At 40.7% G+C, this 14,819-nt stretch overlaps 1 protein-coding gene across 16 annotated transcripts in view; it reads left to right on the top strand.

Annotated features, from left to right (window-relative positions):
• The window catches only part of LOC132815678 (histone deacetylase 9-like), a 766,519-nt gene that overhangs the window by 478,582 nt on the left and 273,118 nt on the right, over positions 1–14,819 (top strand). For 15 of the 16 annotated variants that reach the window (XM_060824722.1, XM_060824725.1, XM_060824717.1 and 12 more), the window contains 2 exons: positions 1,966–2,103; positions 6,420–6,621. In XM_060824722.1, coding sequence (XP_060680705.1) covers positions 1,966–2,103; positions 6,420–6,621 — 340 coding nt within the window. The remainder of the gene's footprint in view (positions 1–1,965; positions 2,104–6,419; positions 6,622–14,819) is intronic. The other variant, XM_060824713.1, reaches the window with a different exon arrangement.

The following is a 14,819-nucleotide window of genomic DNA, read 5'->3' as shown; positions in this document are numbered from 1 at the left end:
ACCTTGACTTAAATTTTTGTTATGTTTCATAAATATTCTATGAAATGCAACAATATGAATTTATTTACTCTGGCTATTTTGTTAAGCATTAAACATCATTACAAGCCAAAAACGTTTTGTTATTAATAATGTGGAAAGTTCACTGGATCAGTGATGGCTGACAATTTTACACGATGAGGCTTTCAGATCTCAACAATCTACGCAGGGGCCACATGCATCTCGGTGCTAAACAGTATTGAGCAGGTTCTGAAAGGTTTGCCCAAATCTTAGCTCCGATTTTTCTCTTGGTGCTTTCTCACCATGAGGGACAGTGTAATTAATTTTTTAGAAAAAGCATGGATTAATTAAGGATGGTCAGCATGAAGATTAGCCCAAAAACTGCTATCTTGCCTTTGTCTCTTTCACTCTGAGTTTTGACTTTGCTGACAAGTTTGTTGCACTGCAGCTGGGGATCGGACTTCCCTTTTGATTGGTCATTACAAACGCGATGTGATTGCACTAGAGGAGTACTGAGATTTGTGAGGAGAAAGCGAGGTCTGCAGATGCTGGAGAACAGAGCTGGAAAAGCACAGCAGGTCAGGCAGATTTGTGAGGATTAGATTACTTACAGTGTGGAAACAGGCCCTTCGGCCCAACAAGTCCACATCAACCCGCCGAAGCGCAACCCACCCATACCCCTACATTTACCCCTTTACCTAACACTACGGGCAATTTAGCATGGCCAATTCACCTGACCCGCACATCTTTGGACTGTGGGAGGAAACCGGAGCACCCGGAGGAAACCCACACAGTTTGAACGTGCAAACTCCACACAGTCAGTCGCCTGAGGCGGGAATTGAACCCGGGTCTCTTGTGCTGTGAGGCAGCAGTGCTAACCACTGTGCCACCGTGCCGCCCACAACATGTTGCCAGACTCTGAGAAATTTAGCTTTGAGAAAAGTTTGGATAAATTAGGATTTTTTTTGGAAGAAAGGAGACAGGAATGATTTAATTGAATTGTATAAAATTATAACGGATCTTGACAGAGTGGACAGGAAGGTTTAATTTCCCTTTGCAGAGGTCAGTCACCGGAAGGCGTAGGTTTAAATTAATTAGCAAAAAGGTTGGAGGGAAATTGAGCAGAACATTTTGTCACCTCGAGGATAGTGGTATCTGGAATTCTGCCAGAAAGACGAGCAGACGCTGAAACCCTCGTTATATTTAAAAAGAAGACTTGAAATATTGTAACCTGAAAAGCTGCTGACTAAAAGCTGGAAACTGGGTAACCCTTTGTTAGCTAGCACATATACAAAGGGCAGAATGGTCATGGATTGTATCATAAATAGTAATAGAAATGTTTTAGGTTAGATTGCTTACAGTATGGAAACAGGCCCTTCGGCCCAACAAGTCCACACTGATCCGCCGAAGCACAACCCGCCCAGACCCATTCCCCAACATTTACCCCTTCATCTAACACTACGGGCAATTTAGCATGGCCAACTCACCTAAGCTGCACATTTTTGGACTGTCAGAGGGAACCAGAGCACCCAGCGGAAACTCAAGCAGACACAGGGAGAATGTGCAAACTCCACACAGTCAGTCGCCTGAGGCAGGAATTGAACCCAGGTCCCTAGTGCTGTGAGGCAGCAGTGCTAACCACTGTGCCACAGTGTCATAAACTCAAAATGCCACCTCAAAGAATCTGCATATAAAATCATAAGCATTTTTTTGTTTACAAGACATTTTGTGTTCTAACCTCACTACTGTATTATCTTGTTCTGCTGCACTAAGTGGTTACTGGGAGATGACACAGCTCTGAGTAGTTGTGTTAGAAACAGAATGAACAGCATCTGGATTCCAAATGCTGGGACTTCCCGTTTTGCTTGAACACCATCATATGCTGTAACCAATGTCTCACACAGAAGTAAATTGAAACATTGAACAATGTGTGTGATGAGTAATTTTAACAGTTCTTCTTCTCAATAGCAGTTGCTGCCACATCGCAGGATTCTGACTTGGGATGGATCAGTGAACGCTCTAAATCTCTACACATCACCATCGTTACCCAACATTACTCTGGGTCTCCCAGCTCCAACTGCCTCATCTGCCTCCTCCCACATCAACGTATGTAATAATTACAGGCCTAAAGTTGCTTAATCTCTTTAATCAGTTACATTGGTTGAAGCACATAACAATCCCATGAAGCATGCAGGATTGTGGTCAGCCATTATGATAGTGTTGCTATGCTTAAACCAAAAATTACATCTCTGGTATTAAGCCACTGAATAATGAGATCTATGCCAACAGTTTCTCATGAATCTAAGATCTTAATCTTAGTTGAAAAATTACTGAGCAAAGACCAGGTGCTTCCCCGTAGGATATGAGTGTGAATAATTCCTGGGTGGTGTCTCTGTGACTGATTCAAAGAGAATCACTGGGGGCATGGAGATGGTCCGCCCACTCACTTTTTGTGATCTACAGCTTATATGAAATAAAGAATTCTGAGAAGGGTATTATTTTAAAAAAGAAAAAAACAAAAAATATATCCAGGAACTTTAGACTTGGTAAGATCTCTGCGACAAATAAAGAATTATTCAGATAATAGAGGTGATTTTCCCTTCCCCAGCATTTGCAAGATGCTCAGTTCCCAGGCATAGCACTGGCTAGAGACCATCATTATCATGCCTACACCCTCAGCCCAAGTTGAGATTTACTGTTACTCATTGGGTGTCTTCCTGAATGTATTGAGTGTCATAATGGTAATGAGATGGCAGGTAGTATTATAGCAGTTGGAACAGAGGATTGCAACAGAGGATGTCTGGACCTCTAGGACCAGAGTGAATGTTCCTGGTGCTGGGGGAAGCCTGAAGATTGAAAGCAAGCAATCCAGAAAGATCCTGCAGCAGTTTCCTTACTTTGCCACAGGGTGATAGTTCTGATACCAGTTGCCAACATCTTGTAGTTTTCACTGTTGCTTTTTACCCTGTTTACTGACACTGTGACATACATGGCATGAATCTGTTTTGGAATTATGTCCAACCAATTAAATAGCCCAACGCAGCCCAAATTTAAAGTTTCCTAACTCAGGCAGGTGTAGTGTACACCAGACCCCTTGTAGCTGTCAGATGCCCTGTAAGGAGGTAGACAGTGAACACCCAATGCAGTTTCAATTTCTCGGTCTTACAATGTCTGTTTTAATTCCTGAATCCAGTGAGAAGTCTATCCTTCATGTACAATCTTCTCACATCAAAAGATATGTGCCAAGAATCAAAACAGAAAATGCTGGAAACAGTTTGCAGGTCAGGCAGCAGCTGTGGAAAGAAACTGAGTTAACATCTCAGTTTAACGATCATTCAATCCAAGTGAAGAATGATAGACATGTGATAGGTTTTGAAATGGAGAACAGGAATGGAGAAAAGGGAAAGTCTGTCTCCAGGTGGTGCATGGCATTCACCTGAATACAAAATGAAGTAATAAAGAAAGAAAATGTTAAACTAACCAAATAAAGTGAAATGTAATGGAGACAGAGGATATGATCTGAAAATTTGAACTGAATTATGGAGTCCAGAAGTGATGCTTCTTGTGTTAAATTTCACTGGGACACTGGAGCAGAACAGAAAAGCCAGAATGGGAACAAGGTGGATCATCACAATGATTAGCAACAGAAAACTTGGTGTTGTACTCACAGACTGAATGGAGGTGTGTTGCAAAACAGTCTATGTTGTTCTCCCCATGATAGAGGAAACTACCCTTAGAGCGGTCAATACAAAAGACTAAACTGAAAGAAGTACAAGTAAATCCCTCTTTCACTCAGAAGGGGTATCCAGGGATAAGGGAGGTGAGAAAGGAGGATGTAAAAGCACAAGCATTGCATTCTCTATGTTTACACATATTGGTAGTAGGCAAGGGAGGGATGGTTAGGTGACCAAAATATTGAGGAAGGAATAAAAATCTGAGTGCTGGAACAAACTCAGGATGTCTGGCAGCATTTCTGGAGAGAGAAACAGAGTAAACGTTATGAGTCTGATATGATTTCTTCAGAACTGATTTGAAATGTTAGCTCTGTTTTTCTCACCACAGATGCTGCCAGACCTGTTGAGTTTCTCTAGCACTGTCTGTTTTTTTTTTCAAATCTCCAATACCCACAGTGTGTTGCTTTCATGTTGTGGAGGGAATGGTCCCTTTGGAACACTGAAAAGGTACAGCAGGGGGAGTTGTGTTTTCTGCTACACAGTGTCATGCTGAACGTGGCAGAAAAATGTACAGGATGATTAAGTGAACACAGAGGCTGGTGGAGTGAAAGCTGAGGACATGGAAACCATATCATATTTCTAGAGGGAATGGATGGGGCAAGAGCAGAAGTTCAGACAGGAAAAACTAAGTTCACTGGGGCCGTAACAGGCCAAAATAATAAGCCAACCAGGATGACCTTGTTTCCAGATTTTTAGAAAGGAGTTAGAAGCAGGATGTGTGTGATTGAGGAGGTTATAAGGTTGGGGGCTGTGAAGCCAATTTCCACAGAGAAAATAAGCTGAGTGGCAGGCTTGGAAACATGTCTTGATCTTTGTTAGTCGGGTTAACATCCAGAGGCAATGGGACGAAACATCAGAGAGTTGGTTTCCAGCCTCTGCTAGCTAGAGATCAATACATCAGGGAAAAACAGCAGTACATTTGTCAGCAATTTTGCTCATGATGTCAGGATTGGACTGGAAAGAATGGGAAGCTTCAAGTTTAGAGAAAGTTAGATTGGAATGAGTGGGATGAGCAAAGTAATTGAAATGTTCAATCTCATGGTTCAAGAGAAGGTAAGATGCCACAGAGAGGAATCCACATAAAGAGGAATATTGGACAATAAGAGTTCATTAACTGGGATGGGGTGAGGGGGTGCAGAAGGACGTGGGCAGGGTTGGGTCTGCGACTAAAGACGTAGACATGGAGACAGGTGAAAGAATAAGAGCTGAGAGTCAAACCAAGCTTGAAGTTCATTGAGATGAGGGCATAAGGTGATAAACTAGGCCTTTGTTGAGGACAGATTATTTAGGGTCAGCGACAGCGATCAGTGTCAAGACTTATGTAGCATGAAACTCTAAACATTCAGGTCAGATCAATGCCAACAACCATGGATTAAATATATAAATCGATGTGGAGGAAGATTGAAATTCCCACTCTTTGCCCCACCCACAGGCACCACCAGTGTTGATCTCGCTCATAATCTTGACTGCAGGCCACTTCTGATCCAGAGGGATCAGTGGGTGGCTGCCATCTGTCCACAAATGTTGTCAGCCTATTAGGCCAACCAAAGAGCTCATTAAGGTTAAGCATGCCAAGTGGAATGTTTTAGCGGCATGTGGGCCTCTCACTAAGACTGAATCATGGCCATGCAATGGAGGTAGTGTCTGGGTGAGCACACTGGGGAAGGGGTCTTCAGATAGTATTCCATCCACAATGAGAATCATGTTAATTGTCGAACCACAATTGCCGCCTCCAGTCTCCCAGTGGAGGGTTACTCCCATGCAGTGATAATTTCAACACTGTGGCCTGACATTCAGAGGATGCTTCAATTTTTCTCACTGCCATAACTCCATGAGTGACTCTAACTTATGGTAACACTCTGCTGATCTGAGTGCTGGAAGGTCTCCTTGGGGCTCCATCATTTTAATTAGACAAACATTCAGAGAGGCTCATTTTACTGACTGCCTCCTCAAAATGGTTCTTTTGTACTGATTCTGTGTACATAGAACCCTGACCCATGTTTACTACCAGTAACAGGATTGAGAATCACAAATGAATATTCAGCCTACAATTCATTGACATTACTTCACACATACACTATAGAGGAAATTAGTCTTCAATGCTAAGGCATAATAACTAATCATTAATTGTAAATCCTCTTTGTACCCATGGTCAATCTTCTTTTCCAATTTTGGCCTTACCTATCTTATCTTTGAAATTATGAAATAATGACAAAGTTAAATAATGGCATTTTTGACTTTTTATATGAATTGTTGAATGTATTTGTAGATTGAGTTTGCATTTGGAGCAATGGAATCCTTATAATCGGGATTTTCAAATAGAGGAGACTGGGTCTTTCATGGGTGAACACTGATAGAGGGAATAAGGTCAGTTACAGCCCTGGAAACAAGAGCTTGCTATTTGTCAGGAAGACCGGTTTGTAAAGTCCTTTCAGTGGCTGTTCAATCCAGCCTTGAAAGAGAGATTGGTCTACCATCATAGCACCAGAAGCTTCCAAAGAACAGACCATCTTCCCCAACCTGCTTGCTTGATTGGGGTGAGGCAAATGGCCCTGTAGGGAGAACGAGCAAATACACCATAATTTTTTCAGATATTAATTCACTGGCAAAGAAAACAAACCCAGTGAAGTTACATGTACAGTGTAATCGTGACTTAAATATTCATTTATAGATAATCATTTGTTCTAGGCCTCAACAACAAATCAAAATACTGACAGACACGCCATCCAGGGAATGACAGCCCTTACTGGACAGTTCAGAGGAGGAACTCCCTTATCTGCTTATTTACCAACTGCTCCTTTTGATGGGAAGGTTAACAGCACCCATCATGCCCTGCTACAACATGTGCTTCTGATGGAACAGGTTCGAAAGCAGAGTCCTCTCACAACGGGTGAGTTGTATTTGCAAGTGAAACTTTTGGATTCTAACTGAGAGTTTGGAATTTGCTGAGATTTTTTTCTGTTCGAGTGAGAATCAATTTTACATAAGGACTTCAATATAAAGGGAAACATTTTAGAAGTATTCATAATTCTGAACCAAATGTACATGCTTCAAAATGTTCACCTGTAAGTGAGATTTCAGCACGGTACCTTGGTTAATGGAATGGTAAGTGTTTTGTTTGTTTCTTTATACAGAGTACACAAAGAAAGTCTCTCCTACTCCATTCCTGAGATAATGTGTGGAAGGTATATTCTTAATAAATGGATCCACAGGCTTGCCTATTTTCTCAATTGCATAAAATGAGCTTGTGAACTTTTTCGCATTTCACAGAAAAGGTCTCATATCTTGTAAGACTTATTTTCAAAAAGCACTGGCTTTCTCAGTTGGTTAATTAAGACTTCAAGAATTTAGAAATTCAGTCAACACTGCTCCTGTTTTACAGACTTAAACTGGGTGCTCTTATAAGCATACAGAATCAGATCACACAGTTGACATCAAAGGTAGTTTCTAGAAGCACTTAAGAAATCCATTTTAATATCCTTTCGTGACACTTTTGTGAAAATCGCTACCTCTACACCTTACTTGCTGGATTATCGTGCTACAAACTGGTAACAAATTCCTGCAGGTGTATTATTTAAAGGGCTTAACTACATCTTACAATTGTTTACTGGTTTGTTCTGTTAAGCTGCTAGCCAATTTCATGACCATTCCTCGGATTTTATCTGTTTTATATTTGAATATTGACTTTAGTGAGCAAATCCATTGACACTTAACTGCACTGTCAACAGTTATGTTATAATCATGGGTGTTCGAGTCAGTCTGACCTAGAGGTTGCAGGGGAATGTGCAACAGCCAAGAATGAGGCAGGAGAAGGCAGGTGCAGCTGGGAGAAATGGAGGTCATGCCATTGTAGGCTCACAGAGGCCAGTACTCAACTTCACACACATCTTTTGTCTCTGTCTGTGCATGGTACTTTGGTGTTTGATGTGAGTTTGGGTTCCTGAAGATCTGGGTTAGACACGTGGGTTTGACTGTGTTTGGATTTGGCAATTGAGGGTTAATCCTACAATACCCATAATTCTAAGTGGGAGGAAGTTATCCAGAGATCCAAGGGAACCACCCAGCAGACTTTGGGGGAGAACATTCCAGACTGATTGAGCCTGAGCCGGAAAGTTATTCAAGACAGAAGCATGCATTACACATCAGAGTGATAAGAAGTCTTTCAATTAAGTAATGTGTGCTAAGCAGCATTCCTAAGAAAGGAAATTTTAAAGTAAGAAAATAATCTTTGGATTAAACAGGCACTATTAGTCCCAGACCAAAGTGTTGGGTTACAATGAGTATAAAAGTGAAGTGTTTGAAGTGTAAAGAAAAAGAGCTGTACCAGAAATGATAAAGCCCTGAATGGTAACTGAGTCAGGAACATAATAATTATGAAAGAACCATTTACAGTTACAGTAGATGCATTGACATTTTGATCACTTCAAGCCCATCAAAATGTTAAAACAAACAGAAAAATCTCTCTGCTGGAACTGAACTGTGCTGGACCTTGTTTGAAGTGCAGTACTGGATGTTCTTGGAATTGCAACAATATTGGTCAGCTCTCCCATGCTTGGATCATTTCCATTATGTGTTTAAGAATATTTGAAACTGCTATAAAAGAATAAAATGTTCTCCTCTTCCCTTGTTTACCTCCATTTCTCTTGTTGTTTTGTTGTATTTGTTAAAGCAAACACTTCAACAATGTGTACTTTCTCTTTCGCAAAACATCACCTCAGTTAAAAGATCTATCCAATCAGGTTCCTGTTCAGAATCTGGTCGTAATACGAACTGGATGTTCCCCATAACGATTTGGGTCGTGAGGTCATAAAAATGCCATGAGCTTTTATCTTTGTTAGTAATCTTTGATTAGCACTTTATCAGATGCTTCTATAAACCTAAGTGCAGTTCATCAACCAGTTCCCTTTTATTCACAGCTGGTGTTACCTTCTCAAATACTCCTACAGATTGGTCAAATGCAATGAAAGTGATATTGGGGAATAGTGAAATTCAATGGGGTTGGGGTGGGGCTGGTCTAACTCTTCAGTCCCTGAGTGTAGTTTGGAATGGAAAAAGAGGTGCATTTGTTGCAAACACATGACACAATCTATCCAATTATCAAACTATTTGAATTAATAGAAGGAAAATTGGAATACTCTATTATAGGCATGCAAACTTTCATTGGACTTTGCTGTCTATGTTGCAGCAGGTAATGCTTTGCAACTAGACATCAAGAGGAACATATATTTTCAATACACCTTGAGGAACCATTCGCCAACAGGAGACCTGACACCTTAGTGATTTACATAAAGAGTAAGAACTGAGAGAAAAGAAGTGCAGTTGGAATATTTTGTTGGATTAAATCATTGTGTGCTACTATTTAAAACGTTGGTATAAATCCACCAAGAGCTCAGAGCTGTCTGATTTCTGTTCCTGTAAGATGCAATGACCTAAAATGAAAGGAATTTATGCATTTTAGATTATTTCTAATTGTGTGTTTGTTGACATAGAATAACTACCAATTTGTTCTGATTGGAAATGCAGGTTGTTTGGTAATGAAGTCCTTTATAAAATTGGGGAAAAAAAACATTAGATTGATTTTCATATTGAAAATTTTAATTTCTTGTCCCTCAATGTAAAAGTTAGGATTAAGCCCATACTCACTGGCTGGCTTGTCCAGCATCCATTTCACAGATATCAGGCTGTTGTGGTAAGATGCCATCTCCCATTTCTGAGGTATGATGTACTGTGTGTCATTTATTATATCAATATAATTTTATTTAATCTTTGGATTTTGAACTAGAGGCATGTGTGTTTTAGTCTATGTATAGGAGGGTTTTAATAATTAACTGGTCAGTATTTCTGGATGAATGATTTTCAAACTGGTCTGTGCCAGAGAGTAGCTGTTCTGGAATGATAATATGAATTTGCTTGTACTGTGAAAGTTATACGTTTGGGAAGAGCAAACATTGTATGGCATTAGCCTGCTTTCAATTTAGATTATTCTGCTTAGGAAAACTCTTAAATTGGAAAGCTTTTAGTTTTAGCACACAGAATACCTGGCTGAAATCAGATGTAAGAACAGTTCCTTCTGGAGAAAGGAGTTAATTCAGAACATTTGGGAAATAGAATTACCTCAATATAAGGATTTTAGTTTGAAATTCCAGAACAAATGGTTTTGGTTAGAAATCTAAAGGGGGTTTTTACAGCTAAAAAAAAAGTTTAAGTCCAATTGTGTGAATAATCAAGGAAGGCAGGGTGGTGGCTCAGTGGTTAGCACTGTTGCCTCACAGTATCAGGGACCCAGATTCAATTCCCGCCTTGGGCGACTGTGTGGAGTTTGCACGTTCTCCCCATGTCTGCGTGGGTTTCCTCTCACAATCCAAAGATATGCAGGTTAGGTGAATTAGCCATGTTAAAATTATCCATAGTGTTCAGGGATGTGTGTGTTGTGCCGAAGGACCTGTTTCCACACTATAGAGATTCTAGATTATTCTAAAAACTATGAAACTCGTGTGTGGGAATTAAAAGAAACTGTTCAGTCAAACCTGTCGTTGTGAAGAGAAGGGAGCAATTTCTACTATTTGAGTACTATAAAGTGATAGTGTTGTGATAGATAGAGTTGCATTTTGCTGTCTGTTTTGAAATCTTTCAAGTTGTGCTAAACATCAATAGTTTGGTTTGTTCTACTTTATCTTCATCTGTTTTGCATAATAACTTTCTCCTTTATTGTTAAAATCAAATTAGCATTGCATGCATATGTTTCAGTGAAAGACCACCATGTAAGATAAAAAGAAATCTATCAAGCCAGATGCCTGTCTGAGCTCTGAATTGTCTAGTACGAACATCAGCTGGGATTTTATTTGAGGAAATATTGCATCTGAGAGCTGCTAGCCAATCATACAGCCTGGCCCTCTCTTGTCCCAGCAGCGCCACCTTGAGTGGTGACTGTTACTGGGATTACAGCAGCCCCGAAAGAAGAAGAGATGTGGAAACTTGTCAAAATTAAGTCAAGGATCCTACCGGCTTGAGTTTGCAGGCTCAGGCAAGAAAGAGGTGGACAGGGTTTGGGAACATGGTTTCATCTGCCAAGTTGAACACTTGGTACCTGCATCTTACTCCATAGGTAAAGAAAAGGATATTTTATCAGCATTGGTAGCACTCATCAAGAACAGTTTCTTAACCATCTCTCCATGGGGAGACACGCTGTGTTAAAATGTAACTGTACCCTGCCTGATGACCTAGCAGATTGTCTCAGTGTCAAAAGTGTTATTGATACAGAGGCCTCAGTCTTAAGGTCAAGTTGCAACTTCCACGTGTCACTCAACAGTTGACCTAATGAGAATAATGTAAACCTTTCGCATTCACAGGTCTCAGCCCATAAGTGGCAGGAGCTAATTTCAACCAGCATTATGAACAATGGTTTGCACAATGGACAGGAAACCTTTCAAGTTTAGCTTAATTAAATATTTATGTTGAGCTTTCAGCCAAGTGTACAAAATTCACAGGAATTTGGAACCACCAAGAAAAAAAGTTTGATGAACAATCAACTTAAGACAAGGAGATTTCTTCCCAATATATCTGAGTAAAGTATGAATAACTCAGTTCCTTTAATTTTGTTTTATTCACTAATGAGGTGTGTGGATTTATTGCCCATCCCTAATTAGCCATAGAGCAATAAAGAGTCAACCACATTGCTGTTGGTATGTAGTCACATATCAACCAGAATAGGTAGGCTGACAGATTTCCTCCCTAAATGGCATCAGAGAACCAGATGGGTTTTCCCAACAATTAGCAATGGTTTCCTGGTCATCGTTCGACTCTTAATTCCAGATTCCTTATTGAATTTAAACTTCACCATCTGACGTGGTTTCGAACCCAAATTTCCAGAACGTTAGCCGAGTCTCTGGATTAGTAGTCTAGTGAAAATGCCACTAAACCATTACCTCCCCATAATCTATTTTTCCTAATCAATCTGTTCAGGGATGTTATTGCTCACCTCTGGAGCAGGTGGGACTTGAACCCAGGCCTCCGTGATTCAGGGGGTAGGAATGCTACCACAGCACCAGAAAAAAAACTTCAGTTTCCTATCACCCTGTTACAATCTGATTGCGATCACTTGCAAACTTTAACAGTGAACTTTAACATAGAATCTCATGCATGACAAATTATTGCAGCTCATTTTTTATAACTGATATTGAGTTCTGGAACACAATGAACTCTGCAACTCTGAAGACAAGACAATAAGAGACATGCCTGCAACTTTATGTTCTTAAACAAATTTGTTTGAATGACTCCTGGCTAGAAACCTTACAGAACATGTGGACAAGTGAATTCAATAGCTTCCTACTAGCTTTGTTTTCCTCTTACCTTTCCTATTGTTCTTTCTCCCAGTATTCCATAATTCATCCACTGATATATGCAAGTTACGCTACAATAGCACAGCATGATTGGTAATGAATTACTCTGAAGTACCTTATAATGAGCTGAATTAAGCTAGCAAAACTTTTTATTCTGTTTCTCTGAAGAATTCCTCAAGAATCAACCACAATATTCAGTATTGCAGAAGAAAACAGCACCTCTGGACTTTGCATCACTCACTACACCTCTTAAAAAGACAATCACAGTACCCCACCATTAACAGTTTAGGAGAACCTAGAGAAGGTGGTGGCCTAGCAGCAATGTTGCTCAAAGCAATAAGCTAAGACAGAGTTTAAAACCAAACATGGCATATTTGGAATTAAAAGTCTAATGATGACCAGTAAGCCTACGCAGATTGTCATAAATGCTCATGTGATCCATTATAGGAAGTAAACTGCCTTAAAACTGAATGGATCACCCAGCATTTGTGGGCGGCACGGTGGCACAGTGGTTAGCACTGCTGCCTCACAGCGCCTGTAGACCCGGGTTCAATTCCCGACTCAGGCGACTGACTGTGTGGAGTTTGCACGTTCTCCCCGTGTCTGCGTGGGTTTCCTCCGGGTGCTCCGGTTTCCTCCCACAGTCACAAAGATGTGCGGGTCAGGTGAATTGGCCAAGCTAAATTGCCCGTAGTGTTAGGTAAGGGGTAAATGTAGGGGTATGGGTGGGTTGCGCTTCGGCGGGTCAGTGTGGACTTGTTGGGCCGAAGGGCCTGTTTCCACACTGTAAGTCTAATCATTGACTAAGGCATCACACAGAACAATGTCACAAATGCAACCCTCTTAACCCTACAAAGTCATGTTTAGTCACATCTGAGAGCTGGTGAGAACTGATGCACAAACTAGTCAAGCAACAGTCTGCTATAGTCATAGTTACAGAATCACGCCTTTCAGACAATGTCTGAATTGTTAGGTATGTCAGAGATACACAGTTGGTAAGCATCAGCTTAACATAGAGGAGTCCTCAACATGTCTCCTGACTCCACAAAGTCTCATGGTATCAGGTCAGACATGAGGAAGAAACCTCATGTCGAACCTTGACTCCCCTGTCCCCCCTGTCCCAGTTGGTTAATCAATACTCGTCCATGTAGAACAGCACTTGGAGGAAGCACTGAGGGTGATAAGGACACAGATGTACTCTGGGTGGGTATTTCAAAGGCCCAGCAACACTCAAGAAGCTTAGAGTCATAGAATACACAGTATGGAAACAGACTCTTCAGTCAAACTTGTCCAAACTGATCAGATATCATAAATAAACTTAGTCCCACTTGCTAGTATTTGGCTCATATCCCTCTATACCATTCCTATTCATATACCCATCCAGATGCCTTTTAAATGTTGTAATTGTTCCAGCCTCTGGCAGCTCATTGCATACACGCACCTCCCTCTCCGTGAAAACGTTTAATACTAGGCAGAACAAAGCAGCCTGCTTGATTGGCACCGCATCCACAAACATTCCATCCCTCCATCACTGATGTTCAGAAGTAGCAGTATGTATCAGTGATTGAAAAGTTACAGAGTTGGCTAGCAGAAGAATGATTGATTGAATACAAACAGTTGATGCAGTCATCTGAGAGTACACAAAGCATTTTGTAACATAAACTGTTGGCAGCTTTGAAAAGACCACTTCCCAGAAGATCATTGAGTTTAATTGCAGTCTGGCCATAAAATGCTATTGTCAAGACCTTGTGCTCTAATTTCCAATTGGACTTGTGTCTAGTTTCATTTTACTGGTGAATACTCCAGGCAGGCTTAAATTGACCTCATTCCTGCCTTCAGAGATAAATTGGATGAGTGCCCACAAATATTTGTCCAACATAAAGACATTGGCTAGATTACAGGGTATTTATCACAGGGCATTGCCACATCTGACGCAGGTTGTATCTTGGATTTTTTGCCAACCATGTAACAGGCAGTTCAGGAGACACAGTCTCAATTCTTAATATATCACAAAGTGTAAGAAAGCAAGTGTAGACCATTGTTTAAAAATAAATTTGTTGAAAACTATAATATGAATCCTGCAAGTGTAGTCTGGCTTGTAGTGTTCACTGTAGTGGTCCTAATAACATTTTGTATCCTTGTCTTAGCTTTCCATTCCAACACTCTCCCTCCCACCAACCCTCCAGTGCCCATCACCACAAGAAGCAGAGATGGGAAATTTAGCAAATAGAACCAAGAAAAGGAACCCTTAGTGGCTAGCACTCTATTATTTGCTTTCCTGATCCATTTATAGTAGATTTCCTTCGATTATGACCTCATAACAGTGAGACATGCAAGAGGCTGGAAGAGCATAGCAAGAGAGGCAGCATCACGAGGTGGAGAAGTCGACATTTCGGGTGTAATCCTTCTTCAGGACTGGGAGTAGGTGTAATATAAGCTTCCCTTACACCTACCCACCACAACCCTGAAGAAGGGTCACCCAAAACGCTGACTTCTCCACCTCCTGATGCTGCCTGGCTTGCTGTGCTCTTCCAGCCTCCTGCTTGTCTACCTTGGACTCCAGCATCTGCAGTTATTTTTTGTCTCATGACTTCGAGAGGCTGACAGACTTACATTTCACAATTTGTGCATATCTTTTCTAAAATCATTTTAATCTATAAAAGGACCCAGTTATTAAAAATCAGATGATTGAAACCAGAAATTGATTGTTTTATTTTACCTCCATTATAACAGTGTTCAGTTATTACCT

This window comes from Hemiscyllium ocellatum, chromosome 5 (genome assembly GCF_020745735.1).
Source record: "Hemiscyllium ocellatum isolate sHemOce1 chromosome 5, sHemOce1.pat.X.cur, whole genome shotgun sequence".
In the NCBI taxonomy this organism is placed as follows: domain Eukaryota; kingdom Metazoa; phylum Chordata; class Chondrichthyes; order Orectolobiformes; family Hemiscylliidae; genus Hemiscyllium; species Hemiscyllium ocellatum.
This window is presented reverse-complemented; position numbering and strand designations above follow the sequence as displayed.